Below are 19,175 nucleotides of genomic sequence, written 5' to 3' on the forward strand. Positions count from 1 at the left end.
TCGACCAATCGAAGCACAACTATACATTCTGTCATTGTTGCTCCGAGATCGGCTGATTTTTCAAATATGACACATCTGCTCCATGGTGGCTAAAAGCTGAACAACACGTCTGACAGTGATCTGACAAATGGGGTAACCAAGTTTGGACCCAATGACGACATAAACTCATTTTCGATAAATTTGCAGTTACGTCAATGTTCTACCGGAACAGCGAATATGGGGATTAGATAGAGTACAGAATTGGGACCTTTTTTGTCCCAAGACAGGAACTCAGGAGACCAACAGTAGCTGGCGTAGGGACAGGGTTGCCAAGCTCAACCCTGAAGTAGTCTGTCCTTTACTGGGAACTGTAAAAGAGTACTACTCGCTACCCCAAGCTGTTACTTACCAACGCACCCGTTTGACTAAATTGCATCAAATACCAAGTCTGATCGGATTTATAATATTTATAGGTTCCATAATGAATTAAAAAAATATACAAGCAAACTTTATGTTTATTACTGTTACAAGCTAAACAATTAGGCAAAAATTCAAGCAAATTATTTTTTTAGACACAAACACTAATTGACGAATTATATCCTAATAGTTGCTGTATATCCTAATATTCTTGAAGTGAAGATTATATGTTAAGATTTGTTACCAACAGCTACATTATAGGTGCATCATTCAGTATTACGACTAAAAACATAAAACAAAACAAAATATTAGTTGTAATTTCTAACCAAACATTTTTTTTTACAGTTTTTACATTTTTTTTTAAAGTAAATATATTTTAACGTATCTATTTGCACTTCGGAAATCGTTCTCGAAATGCAAATTAAACAAATTATTTTTTTGTAATGCAAAAGAATCTTTTGATAATTTAATTTTATCTGTCTCATTCATATTGACAATTGAAACCTATATAGTAGGTATACTTTAACCCTTTCATGTTGGGTACAATTGTCCCATTAATTTTGAATGTATATATAATTCGACAGAAATCTGTAACGTAAAACAGTTTAAATTTATATTTTATAAAAGTACTATAATTCTGCAATTTGTACCCAGATACCGCATGGATCGTTTTATTCGAAAAAAAAAATTAGTTTCAAAAGCAATATGGCGGCAATTAATCAACAATACGATGAGAGGTAACTGCCAGGGAGAATATGTCAATTATTGTTACTGAAGTTATCACCTAGCTACTCGTATTTCTGCAAAAATCCGAATGCCACCTTCCAAATTCAAATTTAGTTGTTTTTTCACAGATCCACCCTGGTCTAATCGTATTATAAAAAAAATGCTATTATTTTTTAATTTAATTACATTTTTAACCTTCTGTACTGGTTTTACTATCTGTATAGTTTTAGGTATATAAATATTTAAAAACATACTTACCAAATTTTCGATAATAGGTTTTAAAAGCGCATTCTTCTCTCCAGATAATCCTTGAAAATCATCCATATCAAGGGACCAAACCATAACTCCTCCAAGACCTTTTTTCTTGGCATAAAGGGTCTGAAAGTAAAACAAGGCTAAATATTACATTCATTAGGTAGAAAAAACTGAAATCAAAAACAATCGGATGGATGGGCAAGGAAGCTATATTTATACTTGTTCTGGATCATATGTGATGAAGAACTAGAGTAAAATAAAATACCAAATAATGTTCTGAAACTACTTTCTTGTATATATTGATAGATATGCCATCTATCGGTTATTGATTATGTTCAATAATAAGGCTAAATAAACTACAACGTTAAAATAATAGAGAAAAAAACATTTTTTTTTTGACAAAAATATATTAAAAAAACTAAGCAAAAAAAAACAGGAACACGCGCGATGCTTATTTTTTGTCATAAAACTTTCCATGGGGGAATAGGTATAGCCATGGCTTTACAGAAAGAAGCCTTTTATCCTTTATCTTTAAAATGACGTTTGGTAAAAGTATTTAGGATTTACAGTAACCCAGATACTATTTTTCTAAGTTCGCCAGTTACACCATTTTTTGGTCATTTCCTTATTTGTTTGGAAACATTGTTCTATAACGTTTTCTATGCAGATTTAGGTATAGGCAGTGGTGCATTTACTTAAAAGAAAAATCAATTACGCCGCAAGCTGACCGTCCGAGCGGTTATTAAAAGTTTCATATCTTGGTCAAAAATTAAGATAAAAACATTTATCAAATCTTAAACTATTTATGCTTAGTTGTTTTATAATTTCCATTAGCTAGATTTTCAAAGTTTACAGCTTAATTTTGTATAAACTCTCTTACAAAACAAATTAATTCGCAACTTTTTAATGACCTTCTTAATGTTTAATATTTAATGACTTTTTTATTAATAAAGATAAAATAATTTTGCAAAGCTTTTTTTTTATGAAATAATTATTACCTTTAAAATAAAGGATTATTGTTATTGGGACATATGAAAGCTGAGTTATTCTTGGAAAAGCCCTATCAATTTCCTATTTTGCAATTGTTTTGTCCCTCGTATTTTCTTTGATCGAAAGCCGCTCGATATTGCGTTTCAAATAAACATCCATTTAGATCGCTGAGAAAGTTTTGCCGGAAAGATAATTGCGACACTCGCGCTGAGGCCATTGTCAGGGGTAGTTGCTTACAGTGTTAGTCCAAATTTTACGTCAAATTTGTAATGTTTTTTCGTTCTTCGTCACTTTTCATAGAAATCTAGTGTGTAGTGGCAGTTAATTGCGCAGTATGTGTAGTTACAGAGAAGGTTTGAATATTTGGTCAAGGAGAACAGACGTTGTTTAGTTTGGTCGGAGCAAATCGGCAAATTTGTGAAGAAAAGTGATTTTACTCAATGTGATGTGTCAGTTCTGAACGAGTAATCACTGTTTTTTGTTTATAAGCCGTCTCTCATATGAGATGTTTGTAGAACGGCATTTGCAACAAATTTGAAAAGTACCCCCATGGTAAAGTTTTTTTAAGAAGTGGCAGAGAGTTTAAATTCCCGTTTGGTTCCGGTACCGGGAATCGAACCCGAGTCTCCTGGATGAGAGCCAGCTATCCTTATCATTAAATGTTTATTTTTTTTTCCCAAAAAAAACTGCAATTTAAACTCTCTGCCACTCGAACAAAAACTACATCTCACATTTCGAATTATTTTCTGAAACGCTTCTTAGGACTGACTATTTGAGGTTGAAATTGGGACACTGGACTCACAATTTAAAGCTCCACTTCTTAAAAAAACTGGAACATGTGGGTACTTTTCAAATTTTTTACCAACGCCGTTCTATAAACATCTCCTAAGAGAGGGCTTACAAACAAAAAACACTGATTACTCGTTCAGAACTGACACATCACATTGAGTAAAAATCACTTTTCTTCACAAATTTGCCGGTTCTCTCCGACCAAACTAAATCACGTCTGTTCTCATTGACCAAATATTTAAACCACTTCTGTAACTACACATACTGCACAATTAACTGCCACTACACACTAGATTTCCATGAAAAGGGACGAAGAACGAGAAAACATTACAAATTCGACGTAAAATTTGGACTAAATCTGTAAGCAATTGCCCCTGACAATGACCTCAGCGAGACTGTGGCAATTATCTTTCCGGCAAAACTTTCTCAGCGATCTAAATGGATGTTTAGTTGAAACGCAATATCGAGCGGCTTTCGATCACAGAAAATACGCGTCCGTGATATATAAACAAACTCTAAAAATGTGTTTATATCAACTCTATGTGTTTAAATAAATATAGTATCCAGTATACTGGATTATGGGAAGCAATCAGTTACAAACAACAAAATAAATCATTTTATCATGACAATTTCATTGATGTGGCTGTATTAAAATAAAAAAAAGGACTGAAATTAATATATTAGGGAAATACACCTATTACACTAAAAATAAGGCATGTTGCATTTAAAGTTTGTTATTAACATCAGTGTACATAAGTAACTATTTAATTTAAAACACTTACTTTTTTCTTTATGGATTTTGGATCGTCAAAACTTATCCACTGGTTTCCTTTATATATGTGCGGAACTTGTTGTTCTTCATCCCAAACATAGGTCCATCCTCCTTCTGATTGTTTTTCAACTATCTAAAAGTAGCTTACTTTATTAAAATTATTTTTGAATATAAACGTTTAAATATATTTTTCCCCTAAATTAGTGATCTGACACACTGACTGTTATATATAGCACACCACACATCTACTTCCCTTTCATCCATACCGCTCTAATACACGCATATTTATCTACTTTTCGATTTATATTGTTTTGTTATAAGAAGTATGTATACTTAAAGATCTGGATTAATATCTGGAACACTGTCAAAAAGAACATTAAAATCAAAGACTGCAGCTCCCAAAACCAGATTGTAATTACTTTAGTCAAACATACAGTAATTAAAATTTAATTTTTTTTAAAATTCGTTAGTAATGAATATGTTTTGATGAAATTTTAATCATAACTCTTTAGAAGTACTTTGAATTCAATGCAGTGGCGTACCTAGAATTTTGCTAGTGGGGGAGGTGGTTGGGCACCGAAATTCTTTTATGCTACCCCCATTTTGAGTCCTTAAAATTCGGGTTTTAGTTTAATTTAAAGTACTAGATAGCAGTGCCAAAGATTCAGGTATCTGTTATCCTGCCTACCAACTAAAACCGCTGTAAAGGGGATGGCCGCTGTAAAGCTGACGACATTTTTGGAAAACTTCATTCTCTTATCTAGATCTTATCTCTGTCGTTGGTCCGATTTATGTTTCTCTTCTTCCCCTTTCTTTTTAATTACTGTTCGGATATAGTTGTAAACACTATTCCATCCCTCCTTACTTCCCGTGATCTTCATAATCATCTCTGTCACAATCACAGGGTTCATAACTATTCTCTATACATTTTGTTTCTGTCCACTGTACATCTATTACACTCCAGCATTGTGTGACTAACAGTGTCGGAATATTCGCAGTATAGACATTTATCTGTATCTGTCTTTCTGAACCTATGAAGATACGCCCTAAAATAGACAATCTACTAAGTTTCTTAGACTCCGGATCAGCATCTTGGTCCACTGGGCCACAACATTTTCCGTATTGTTCCACTCTTGTTGGCATCTTTCCATTGTTTTTTCTCTTTCTTCTTTTTTTTTATAGCTGTTTTCAAACGCTCCCTTCTCCCATGAAGATGTCTCCTTTTTACTGCTAACACTTACAGAGGAACACAACCCATGATAGTCCACAAGGTCGCAGCACATACACTGCAGTAGGCACATGCTTCTCGCAACAGACTCGTTCTGTCTACTCTTATTGTGAGCCTAATATTAGGTATCTATATCTAAATATAATGAAAAATATCAATTTAAAACCTAAATTGTATTTTAAATATGTAATTATTTGTAAACAAATTAAATTTATAATAAAATGTCTAAACGGCGTTGCTTTAGAGCCAGATGGTTTATTACCTCTTCTTTTTATCTATCTATTTAAAATGTCCTGATGGATAAACATCAAAGCTAAACCGTTTAGTCTCTCTTCGCTAATACAATTTCTTAAATAAGTCTTTAGTACTTTCAGCGATGAAAATAACTTTTCACATGTACAGGTCGTTACAGGTAATTTAATTATTAAATTAGCGTTTTGGATTTTTTGTGTTGTGTGTGAAAGACAAGTTATATTTTCCTACTATTCTTTATATATTTCTTACTTTATATGCCCTGGGGGGGGGGGGGGGAAGGTGGTTTTAACTCCTAAACCCCTCCCAGTACAGTTTATATTATTATACAAACAATCCATCATGAGCCATTGGTTTTTGTACTTCAACTACTTTATTATATTTAATAATGTTTGCATTATATCGAAGGTATCGATACGGGTTTTTTAAAAAATTAAGTTTTTCCCTTAAATTTCGGGATTTATCGAAATGGATTTTTTTCCTCTTTAGTTTTGTTTTGGTATTAACACGTTAAACCTGTTAACACGTTAAACCTATAATATTATTATTAAATAATAATATTATTACACAATATAATATGGCACTGTACTTAAATTAAACCAATTGATTTCAGATACAAATTTACAGGGGTTTCAAATGAGAAAAAGAAGTGGTTTTAAATAGTGGTAAAATTTTACGGCACAAATGAGAATAAAAAAAATTTTTGGGATTGACTAAAATAAGATTATTTTAAGGAAGTCCAATATTTCATTTATCCACAGTATATTCAAAATAAAGATGTGCTGGGAATAAAGAGAATCACGCTAAGACACGTTAGAAGCCATAGACGTACGGTTTTGTTTTCCTATTAAATTATTAAAACTTATAGTACAAGATTCCACTGCCGATTACTACGTTCATAACTTAGTTAAACAAACTCTGGGAGTGATGCCGTACTAGGAGCGATGAGGATCTTCTACGCGCTACCTGGAACGAGACAGGGATTCTCCTTGCTAATGAATGGAGTGTGGATGTGGATGAATGGAGAATGAATGAATGAAGGTAGTGCTTCTGAAGTGATGCCGGCCTTACAGCGGCCATTCTGCTTTCGGATCGCTGGATGACAGAGCAGGGTCTCGTTTAGCGGCGTAGACTCGGCGACGAGAGGGCATTTTAAAGTACCTCGGGAACTATCGCCGGGAGTACGAAGAACGAATCCTGCACTAAGGTCAGTCAGGCGACGTCCTGGAATGCGATGTCTTTTGAAGATTCCAGACCCCCCACTCTATAAAGATAAAAAAAAAGTTTAATAAAGTCACATTTTTTACATGCATATAAAATTAGGAGAATACATTGATAATAGGTTGCCAGTCATAAAGTGGCCGCAAATATTTTTAATTTAATTAAAAGGTATTAATTTTTAAAAAAAATTGTATTTCGTTTATTTATTTTTTAAATAAAATACGCTGCTCATGACATATATGCATGTTTTTATATCAATATGTATATTATTATAAATATCTATCGACGCATGCTTGAAAACTCACACAACTGACACTTCAAACCAGTAGCGTTGCGCGCTAGTTGTCTTTTATTTTATCTTTGATATATCACGTTTTTATTAGCTGACAACCCTAATTTGCGACCATTTTCCTCAGGAAAACTTATATCATCATATTAAGAAAATATCTAGCTTTAATTTGATATAAAAACATGAATGTACGTCATGACCAGCGTATTTTATTAAAAAAATAAATGAGCAAAAAAAATTTTTGTTAAAAAACTAATTACTAATAATTGAATTAAAATATTTGCGGCCACTTGTAGACTGGCAACCTATTATCAATGTATTCTCCTAATTTTAAATGTATGTAAAAATGTGAGTTTCATTAACTACCTACGTTATGAACATAGTGATCTTGCAGTGGGATCTTAGACTATTAGTAGAGTTGCTACTTGTTTTAGAAAGATTGGTTTTTAAATTGTTGCAAGTGCAATTAGTGAGCAAAAGTAAGTATGGTTTAATGTAGACACAGTTTTAAGTGAAGTTATTAAGGATAATGATCTGCCTAATTTTAAAAGAAAACCATTTTATAGACTTCTTAAGACACTTAATTTTAAGTATCAAAAACGAGTAAGGCAGATCATGTTGAAAAAAAGATGAGATTGTTTTGTGGAGGAGGGAATATTTGATGAAAATTAAATCTTCCGAAATGATGGTCGTAAGATTTATGACTTGCATAAGACGTGGGTTGCTGGACATACGAAATCTAAAGTTTGGGTCGATAAGTCTATCGTTTATTCAAGCCAAGTCTTTCTGGATGGTTTTTCGACTGGATTAAAAAATCCATCAGGTAGGTACGTTTAAATGAAAGTTGAAATTTGTAATATCTTTATAAATTTTCACATATAGTACTTGCAAAACAATTATTGTTGCACGTCATCTCCTATGAACGTATGGTAGAACTGCCTTATATCCTTAAACAATCGTGAACAGTCAGATTCATTTTGAGGGTACCATGTTAATGAAGTTAAAAATTATTCCTCGTTATCGTATGTAGATAATATAAGACAGTATCATACGTTTTAAGGTAACAAAGTGCAACGATAATTGTTTTGCATTTACAATAGTAGTTAATTTCCAGTTCAAGAGTAAATTAAAAATTGCTTTATTTTTAGGTAAAGGAAAGAGGTTGATCGTTTGTCACATTGGTAGTGACGGCGGATTTGTTACTAATGTCTTATAAGCTATCGATTCAAAAAAATCTGACGACTGTCATGAAGAGATCATTGGCGAGTCATTTAGAAAGTGGTTCTTTTTGGTATTAAAAAAACGAAACAAAAATTCAGTAATTGTTTTAGAGATAATGCACCGTACCATCCCGATGGCTACGATCTAAAAGTTTTGATAAGTCATTTCTAAAAATCGAGCTTCTGACTATTGTGAATAAACAAAAAAAAAGAATCTAAGTATACTGTAGATGAAATTGCTAAAGAAAAAAATCAAATAGTTTGAGGCTTTAGTCTAATAATACATAATTACTATTCTAATAATACATAAAAGTATATTGGGGGGGAGACACCATTCTAATAATTTGGGGGGGTTATGCGTGATAATTTAGAATTGAAGCTGTAAATAAATCGACTAAACCCCTCAAATGAAATGTCTCCACTCTGATAAGGCTGTCACCATTGTAGAAGACGTCTGTCGCAATATCCTTATCAAGGCCTCTACAATTCTTAGGGGATACTTATCCCTGCGAGCGGGGCAAGGCTTACTGGCTCCACTAGTCTGGACTGACTGGTTTCGCCCTCGCGGATTTACAAGAGGGTGAGGAAATTTTTGGAAAGAAGGGAATTAAGGACTTCTTGGTCTCAGGTCCTGCAAAGAGTGAGAGGCTATGGGCTTACGTTAGAAGTCGGAGCACTGCATAAGCGAGATGTGTATCTCTTCTAGTCTCGACCTGTAACGGTTAGGAATAACAAAACAAATTTCGAATTTACAATGTATTAACTAGACTGTACACTACAAAATATCAGTTATGACCAAAATGTTCGATCAGGCGCGAAGGGAGACGAGAAGAGACAAGCAAGGAATTAAAGGTCAGACAATTCCGTATCATTAGATATACCTGGGGTTAGTATATAGATCTTAGTTACCTCCGCGTATCTGGGCTCTAGCTAGGGGATACGCCTCCAGTCTACCGGGATTTGAGATTGCGAACCTTCGAATCTCCAGTTGCCGACACTTTATACGTCACACTATCCCGTCGAGTTAAATAACGCGTCCACTGTCTGCGTATCTTCCGATCTCCACACTATGGCGTGGAGCGTCTGCGTGACCACTTCCCACTAACGCCGCTGGCCCCCTTGTTCGCCTCTTTTATTAGTCCCTGTTCTCAAATTTCAGTCGTAGTACCAAGGTCGCGTTATTGTTTTTTTTGCTGACTGATCCTCGTGTTGTATATCGGCGGAGGTCTATGTTTTGAAACGTGATTTAAACAACCTTGGTGGCCTGATATTTGAGACTCGTGTAATACATTTAACTGGGTCGAGTTTTCATGTAAAATGTTTACGTAAATATGTTACCTACTAGCTATGAATTTATTTGTTCTTTTAATCAATTTGGAATATGTAATAATTTCTTAAATAATTGTTTCTCTTTACTAGGCTAATTGTCCCTTAATTTTTCCTTCTTTATTTCCTTGCTATATTTCCATTACATTAGTGATCCTACTGTGAGGCTGTGAGCTTAATCCAATTGAGTTATTTTGGGCAGACTTAAAAAATTATATGTCAGAGAAGAATATTACTTTTAAATTTTGGTATATAAAAGATCTTTTAAAAGAAGAAATCGCGACTATTACATCTAAAAAATGGCAAAAATGTATACAGCATGTTTAGCAGAAAGTCGAACAAAAGATGTATAATCTTGGCGATATCGTTTAGAGTAAATAAGTAAGTGCTTCATAGGTTGAACCACTGATAATTAACGTAGTTAATGAGAACAGCATGTAAGACACTGAGTTTCAAGAGATTCTGAGTAAAATATTAATTTGCACTTTTAAGTTTTTTTGTTTTATTTTTCTGAGTCTGATATGTAGAATGTTTTTATTTTTGCGAATGATTTTTTTACCTTCGCATAGATTTTTTGCTTTGAAACTTCGTTTTCCTTAAAAAACGAATGGGATGCAATAAGAGCTCGGTTAACGATCGCCCTTTTCAACGTTTCTCTTCTCTCGATATTACATTTAATTTTAAAATATTTTTTAACAGAGGTTAATTTTATTAATTTAATACATTACAATAACGCATTCACACTATTATGTTATTGGAAAACCTCATTCTAACATTTATTAATTTGATTTTATCTTTGCTATTCGTCTTATCATAAAATATAAAAAAAAAATAAATTTAAGTGCGTACAAATCTCTGGCGCACGCCCTTGCTACATTAACACCAAGACAACAGTTGTCCAACTAAGTTATAGTAAATTCTTTCGAGTATAATGATACGGTATGTTATTAATTACTAGAGTTCCCAATAGTTTATGCTACGATGTCTGTCAATATAGTTTAAGAGTTAGATATGTACGTTTACACCTTGTTAAAATCATGAATTATTGTAAGTGCTCCTCGTAACAGTTACAATGTATTGGTTTATGTATCTTTATTATGTATTTACTGTAAGCAATGAATTGGAATACCTCGTATGTAAAATATTATTTACCTCATTATATGCCAGTAATCCAGCTTCTTGTGTATAGGGACCTGCGGTGCTAGCTCCACTAGAAGCTGCTCCCAAAGCCACGTTGTTGGTATCGGAGAGTGTAAAAATTCTTCCATACATAGGTACACCAAGGATGATTTTTTGGGGGTCAGCACCTAAATTGATCCAATTAGAAACAGCAGCATCCTTAAAATGAAAACTGCTTCAATAGTAAATTAAGGTGATTATTTATTGGTAAATATATGTAAAAAGGGACAAAAAAGTGGACAATTGTTATCTGATAATAATCATTCGCATTAAGATATTAATCATAGGAGACAGTTACGTTAATACATAAGTAAATGAAAAGGTACAGATAGAAAACGAGATATTCTATGATAATAAAACAAATATTTAACTAATGAATGGGTTGCACATGTGAATTCACTTCAAATAGGGTTGTAGAAATAAATTTTAGACCAACAATCTATTTTATTAAGGCTAGGATGACCGGTTTCGACATTAACAATTATTCGACATCAGTAGTTTTGGGAATATTTAAATTCTAGTAGTTTTTTTTTTCAGTTTTCTTATTAATGGCATTTTAAAGCCTATTTTCTAAGTTAAGGTAATAACTGAAAACTGGGTCATTTCCAGTTAATGTAAATTTGAGATGAAAAGTAAGATCGAGTTAAAAATTAAAAGGCACGCTAAGACAAGGAAGAATAAAAAACTATCATACAAAACTTTTATATAAAAAACTCATATAAAAAACTCACAATGTTTAGTTGTTTATTGGAATCGCTGGATGATGCATATAAGGGTGCATTATGTCCCAAAACTCCTTCCCAGGTTCCGTGAAAGTCGTATGCCATTAAATTAATAAAATCAACATATCTGTAAAAAAGTATATAATGAGTATCAATTAAAATTTCAAATATCACTTAAACTTTTGTAGAAAAAGTATTATAAAGTGACATAAAATTTATGAAATGTTTTTATTTTCTAATTATTTTATTATGTTGCATATTATCTAACTTTTCGGTGGTTGCATGTTTATCTGTAAAATATATTGAAAAAATTTTTAGATACCTTCCTCAAGTTTATCTGATACCCTTTTTGAAGTTATACTTCTATACACGCATTCGATGGAAATTTGTACGGGAGTGAATTGGCAAAATCATTACATATGTAAGATATAGGTAAGAGAGAGACAGAACATATAATATTATTATTATTATTTTATAACAATTCGGTATATATATATATATATATATATATATATATATATATATATATATATATATATATATATATATATATATATATATATATATACATTTGGCCAAAGTCTTTTACAAATAAATATTCTTCTTGGAGCTTCTATGATTCGTAATAACCTTTCCATTTTTGGAATACAGTAAATAAATAAACACAAACACAAAATACAACCAAAAAACTGACATCCTAATAAGGTTGTTGTCAAATAATGACATTGACTAGCCACCTTATTATTTAAGGTTACTGGTCGAATGAGTTGAAGCGCGGTGTTTAGAACAAGAAGTCGCGAGTTCGATCCCAATGAGAGAATATATTTTTTTAATTATTATGTTCTGATTTTTGTCACTTCGGTTTTAAAAATCAAAGAATGGAAAAATCATAATATCTTTTTTAATATTGTTTCGATAATTTTATACATTATTTAATTTTCCAAACTATTTTATTTATCATTGAATATTTAGTACATATAGTAGTCATGGGCGTAGAGATGAAAGGGACAAATATTCTTTTATGTATTATGTTTATATGGATGGAGATAAATCTCAAAAAAGGTCGATTTTATTTTTAAATTAAGATTTCTAGGCATATATATGATACTAGTGACGTTATCCATCTGGGAAAAAAGAGTTATTCTTTCACCGAGAGTTAATTTAATAAGATTTTCACAATTTAGTGGGGATTTTGAAACGGTGCCACAAAGAATAAAAAAAATCCAGGCACCTAATGATTTATACAAGTGCTTTCAAATAATATATTAATTTCTCCATGATCCCATTTAAAAGTATCTTACAAAATGGCGCCAAGACGCTATTAATAAAACTCAGGCTTAGTTCAATTACCTAAAAATTTAGTAATTCAAGTTTTAAGGTTCAGAAAAGAGTTGTTTGGGTGGGACTTATTTTTTTTTTCACGTTAGTATATTGAATAAATTCATTCATTTTCGCTAGAATATTATGTTGAATATGTGCTAATTATCTCCACAATTTATGAAAATAAACTATATACTAAAATTTTTGACCCTTTTAATATTTATTATTAAGGACTCAGTAGTTATTGTCTGTCGGTTTTTCTGCCTTTATGTGCTATAACTATAAAGGGAAAATCCTAAAAAGTTGAAACTTGATACATAGCTTGGTCCAAGGTCGAACTGTATTAAATTTCTTCTTCTTATTCTTATTCTTTATAAGCAATTCTGCTTGTTCATTGCCGAATTAATACACCTATGAAAGGTTGTCAATCTGTCTTTTGCCCGACCGTCCGATACTTCTGGTGACTTACTTCTTGCTATTTTGACGACACAGGTCTCCCCATTCTGCTTATGGGGTTATTCCATTTAAATTTTATCTATTTATTGTCTATTCGCTTACACTGTACGCTTCTATACACTGTACCGTACATTTTCTTCTAATGTCTTCGCTTCTCTTTCGATCTCTCAGCGTATTTCCTGTAACTCTTCTCAGTACTCTCACTCTCATCTCTGCCGTTTCCAGTAGGCTTTGTGTTGTCTTATGTCGGGTCTTTATAAATTCTTGACTTCATCTCAGTGTTAATGTGTCTGTTTCGCCATATAGTGTTATTAATTCATCCTGTCAGTCTATTTGCTTTTTATACTTGATTTCTCACTTCTTTGTCCAAGACTCCATAGCTTCACAATGTAGTTGCACATTAGTAATAATGGTATTTTATTTCTATTACTTGTTCAATAGTTTTCTAAAATGAGATTGTCATATCTTTTTGCTCTTATAATAAATCTGTGGACCAGTCTTTTCAGACTATCTTTATATTGGGCTATCAATATTGCGTCGTCTGCGTAACAGGGTATTTTTACTTTTTCGTTTCTTATTCTGTATCTTCTTTCCTTTTTTCGCTGCCTATTTCTATAGGTTCTAAACTTGTCCATCTATTCTGACTTCCATTTTGTTGTTTTGGTATATGTTTTCAACAGTTTTTATGATATTTATGAAAACTTCTCTATTATACAGAAGATGGATTACATCTTTGAGTCTTACTCTATCAAATGCTTTCTTTAAATCACTCAGACACAGAAATGCTAGTCTATTATGCTCTAGTGATTTCTCAGTAATTTTTATTATGACGAATATTGCATCTGTACACGATCTTCCAGTACGAAATTCCTGTTGTTCATTTGCTAAACTTATCCCCTAATTCATTAGTAGTAGGTAGTATTTAACAAGTTTATACCTCTGTAGTCTCTGGCTGTTCTTTATCACCTTTTTTGAATATTAGAATTAGTTCGCTCGTTGTCAATTCTTCCAGTATTTTATTGTGTTTTATAATTTTATTGATTAATGCTGTTAATTTTCTGTCATTGCTGCTCTACAATATTTCAGTAATTCGTTTGGTATTCCGTCTTTACCTGCTGCTTTTCTATTCTTCATCTTTTAAAGTATTTTACGAACTCCTTGTATATATTAAGTTCTTTAATTGTGGTAATTTTTGATATTTCCGGTTCTAGCGTAGTTTCTTATTCCTCTGTATATAGCTTTTTTAGTTAGCCAATGAATGTACCCTTTTCTTGTGTTTTGGTTCTATTAGTTCCATTACCTCCGTTCTTTTGACCTCTTATAAAGTGCCATATTTTCTTTTGCAGACCATACAAATCATGTTCAACTTCTGTCGAAAAGCGTTCCCAGTGATCATTTTTTATTTTTCTTGTGAGTGCATGTGTTTCGTTTCTTATTATTTTGTAATTATGGTATGCCTCTTGTGTAGTTGGCATGTATTTCAGGTACACTTTTTGAAGTTATACTTCTATACGCGCGTTCGACGTTGGAAATTTGTACGGGAGTGAATGCGAAAAATCATTACATATGTAAGATATAGCTAAGAGAGAGACAGAAGATATATTTTCGCTCTCGAAAATAAAAATGTTCCTTTTGTAAATATATTTAATATTTATTAATATTATTTTATTAATAATATTATCATGGTAATTTAAACAAATGCGTAAGTAAGTTATGTATATTGTCATTTTTAAAATATTATGAATATTGCATTTTAATTTGTATTGTATTATTATATTGAATTATGTTGCAGTGTATTGTATTGTATTTTTATATTAATAATAAAATAAACAATGAATTTTATTGCAGAGTATGTGTAAAACAATTTTTTTACATTTAACTACTTTCATGGGTACATATATGAAAATTAAAATATACATTTTCATCAAACTGTTGATTTAATCCTTCATTTACTATACTCCTATTACAGGTCAAATGTTGTTTATATACAGCAAACGATGCACCATATACCTATATACCTAATTCTGTTTCTCATTCTGGTCTCTCTTACCTATAGGATTACATATGACTGTAATGCTTGTGCAGATTAACTCCCATATAAATTTGTAACGGCGAACGCGTGTATAGAAGTATAACTTCTACCGGTAGTCTCACTGGAGTGCCACACCCGTTTTTTTTATTTACGTAACGTACGCTTGTGTTTTAGACATGTCGTTTCTTGTAAATTAAAATACAAAGGACCTAACACTTTTCTTATGTAAAAGTAGTTTCGGTTAAATTGACTAAAACTTTGCAGGGAGGTAGCTTTGGTCACGCTAATCAAAAGTTATTATTGTCACTTGGAAATCGCAAAGGACTCAAACAAGGATGCTGTCTGTCCGACTTTTTTAAGATCTACCTAGAGCCAGCTCTGAAGACATGAAAAAGGAAATGTAGTGGTATGGAAATTCATCTTAACGACACCACTTTGTACCCACTATGCTTTGCAGTTAACCAAATAGTCTTGGCTCAATACTACGAAGGTCTAGAATATATGAACTTATATAGGAATATCAGAAATAGGGCTTAGAAGTAAATATAAAAAAAACAGAATACATGTGTATATAAGCAGAATAACAAAATCTAATTTTAGAAGAGCAACGCCAAGAAATAAATCACTGTAAAGTGTATAAATATCTAAAGGTATACACATAACCAATAACGGAAATTTGGATGAAGAAATTAAACACCGAAATATACTGGGAAAACAAGTCATTCCACAAATGAACACCATACTGTGAGAAAAAACAATTTCGAGGAAAAATAAACACAGAATCTATAATAGTATGGTCAAAAGTATTGTTACGTATGGAAGAGAAATATAGTCATTGAAGATAAAAGCTATAAAGACTTTGGAAGCAACAGAAATTGATTATTGGAGGACAGGCGGCCAGTAAATTAAAATTAGACAGAGCAAGACACGAGATAATTTAAGAAATCATGGGCGTTAAACATAAAATAATAGAGGACCGCAGAATCAAAAAAAAGTAATAAACTGAATATCACAGGGAAAATGAAAGAAGGACAGACCAAGATTAAGCAAGCTGGAGAGAAAAAGTTAACAAGGATATAAAAGCAAGAGGAATAGTAGAATACCTTCTGAATGACCGGGACCAATGGAAACTGGAAATCAGAAAACGACGAAGATCGTTATAAACTGATTGTATATATATACTAAAATATTCCACACATCAATTTCATACGTTTTTCCTTGCCGTTAATAACTTCCCATTCAGGCTTTTGTATTGTATTATTTTTTATGTTAGTGTTACTTTCTTATAGATCATCATTAATCATTTGTCTCTATTAAGGCATCCAATATATTACAGTTCGTTTTTTCTTTGCTTTTTATGTATTTTCATTTCTTTTTTTTTTTTCTTTATCTGATAACTTTCTACTGTCGTTTTAGCAGATTTTGTGAGCATTTTTCAGTACGCTTTATCTTTTGCTCTGATTGAATTCTTGCATTCCTTATAAAACCATGGCTTTTCCCAGCATACTTTTGTATTTGTATTTAATCTTCTGTTACTGATACAATAAGTTCTCATATTCAGGTCCAGTATATGTATACTTTCTTGGACTCTTGGTTTATGATCCATTAATCCATTGCTAACGCTTTCACTACATATTTCCCATGTTTTAAATATATTATTATGTTATCAATCCTACTTGTTTTTTTTTTCTGCTAGAAGACGCCCAGCGTACTTTGTGTATGTTTTTGTACTTGAAATAGGTGCCAACTACTCTCATGTTTAGAACTGCTGCTAAGTTTATCAGACATAGTCCTTACTACTGCTACCATCGTGTGTAGACTATCCCTTCCTACAGTGAGGAGGAGGACGACTTTCAACCTATTCGAGCATTCAAGTTAAACAGCACTAGTTTAATGTCTAATGCTTATGTTATTACTTAATCGACCAATGAACTATCAAGGCATAATAGAAAATATATATCGCATCAAACCTGCTGCGGACCACGTGAGCGAGGCTTAATCGCATACGTACGGGACAGACCATAAACCACTATGTTTCAGACTGTCCAAATCGTGCCTACCGTGGAAACCTTCAGAAGTTTGTGGAATGGTCCTCAGAAGCAATTGAATGGCTGTGTAAATTAGACATTAATATTTAGTTTCATTTTATTTTAGTATTAAGCTAGATAAAAATAAAAATATATTTTTAATATTTTAAAAATAAAATATAATTTACGAGTACTTACTTAGACAGACGAGGAACATCGTACGAAAGAGCAACAATTGAATGTCCTGCGGCAACAGCAGCTGTTAATAATAGACCATTTGCTGTAAATATTTCTTTAGTTTCCTTTAGTAATGTTATAAAATTTTCCTTAAAAAATTCAAAAAATATTAAAATAGAAAAAAAATAATGTCATTTGGAAAACTATACTTTTCCTTCTACTACAACTTGATTAACTACTCGCAACTTGTTTGAAGAATAAATTTAAAGAAAACCAAGAGTTTTACAATAGCGACTTTTTTTATCAAATAACTAAATCTCGAATTTTAAAATTATGTCAATAATAATACGTTAATATATTATAGATTTTACCAACTAATACATGACGGTTGATATGGATGACTAGATATTTATGGATCACCAATCTTCGAATGGCTTGTAGGTCCAGTCACCCCAGTTGTTGTTAAGTGAGTATTAATGAAAATTAATGATATAAACATTAAAGGTTAGGAAAGAATTAATCTTTATTCATAGGTTTTTTCACATGTAATATCTAGTTATTAAAAAATAAATCAATCAATAAAAAATAAAAGTGACTTAAGGAGGATGTTTGAATGAATCTTTGAGAAAATGTCCAGGAAAATTAAGATAAGAAAGTGTAATTACTGTAAGGATATAATACGAAAATTATTCATGAGAGTTTAACCGTTTGGTAAATAACTTTATTCTAAATGTGAAATTTTCGGTGATAGGCTGTCACCTTCATCAGCACCTAAATGGAAAACTTATTTAATACATATTTTTTTTTGTTAAAAATCTTGCCATCTTCTGTCAACATCTCGATGTCACATGTACTAAGGTTATATTCACATCTACACCTCATGCAAAAAATATGGAACCCAATGCCGGAACAAAACTTCTAAAGAAATACAATCAGCCTGGAGATGAAATTTGCTCTCAAGTGCAGGTAGGTCATCTGTGTATGTTATGATAAGTTGCCTTCATATTCCAGTCTGTTACGTCTTGTCAAGTCTTGTTGAAGCAAAAATCAGTAAATACAACTCAAATTTTTCACACCTTTCTTACAGTTCATAGAAGGGCTACAGTTATGGATTTAACATATTTCTATGAAATTTCTTTTGCATTGGTTGTCCACCTTTTTTAGTACTTCCACATTATCATAGTTGGCAATGTGTCGAGTATTCTTAATATTTTGGCTAAAAGCTGTACTTGTAGGTTTCTTCACAACATAACTCTTGTGCAAAGCGATTCTGTTTGATAGTTTCTGGCTGGTTTGACCGACATACACTTCCGAACAGGAACCCCATGGAACAGAAAAAACAGGATAACTTCAATGTAGTGTTTTTTGATACGTTCAAGATTCACCACACTGTATAATAATATGTATCATTACAACTAACTTACCTTGTCTACTGCAGCTCCATCGCGATGAGCTGGATATTCCCAGTCGATATCAAGTCCATCAAAATTATTACTTTGCACATATTTCAAAGCGCTTTGTATAAACGTCCTTCTGAGAGATGCTGACGCAGCTACTTTTGAGTATTTAGCAGAACCTTCCTTATAACCTCCAATGGCAACAAGAATTTTTAGTTTCGGGTTAGATGATTTGAGATCAGTAAATTTTTTTACATTATCTAAAACATAAGGTACTTTAAATTAAATAATAAATTTAATTTTAAAATGATTAATAATTAACATCTAAGTAAAATCAATTTATATTTTCGCACGACATTTAGATATCATTATGACAATTTTAATTCTCGAGGATAATTGGA

At 32.0% G+C, this 19,175-nt stretch overlaps 1 protein-coding gene across 1 annotated transcript in view; it reads right to left on the minus strand.

Moving 5' to 3' along the window:
* Positions 1-592: 592 nt before the first annotated feature.
* Positions 593-19,175, minus strand: part of LOC140435009 (acidic mammalian chitinase-like) — a 29,018-nt gene continuing 10,435 nt past the window's right edge. Inside the window, exons 3-9 of the mRNA XM_072523669.1 lie at positions 18,802-19,034; positions 17,399-17,526; positions 11,375-11,492; positions 10,617-10,802; positions 3,939-4,061; positions 1,381-1,500; positions 593-678 (exon numbers count right to left, since the gene is read on the minus strand). Of these exons, the coding sequence (XP_072379770.1) occupies positions 673-678; positions 1,381-1,500; positions 3,939-4,061; positions 10,617-10,802; positions 11,375-11,492; positions 17,399-17,526; positions 18,802-19,034 (914 nt within the window). The 3' untranslated portion in view covers positions 593-672. The remainder of the gene's footprint in view (positions 679-1,380; positions 1,501-3,938; positions 4,062-10,616; positions 10,803-11,374; positions 11,493-17,398; positions 17,527-18,801; positions 19,035-19,175) is intronic.

Source organism: Diabrotica undecimpunctata, chromosome 2 (assembly GCF_040954645.1).
Source record: "Diabrotica undecimpunctata isolate CICGRU chromosome 2, icDiaUnde3, whole genome shotgun sequence".
NCBI lineage: Eukaryota > Metazoa > Arthropoda > Insecta > Coleoptera > Chrysomelidae > Diabrotica > Diabrotica undecimpunctata.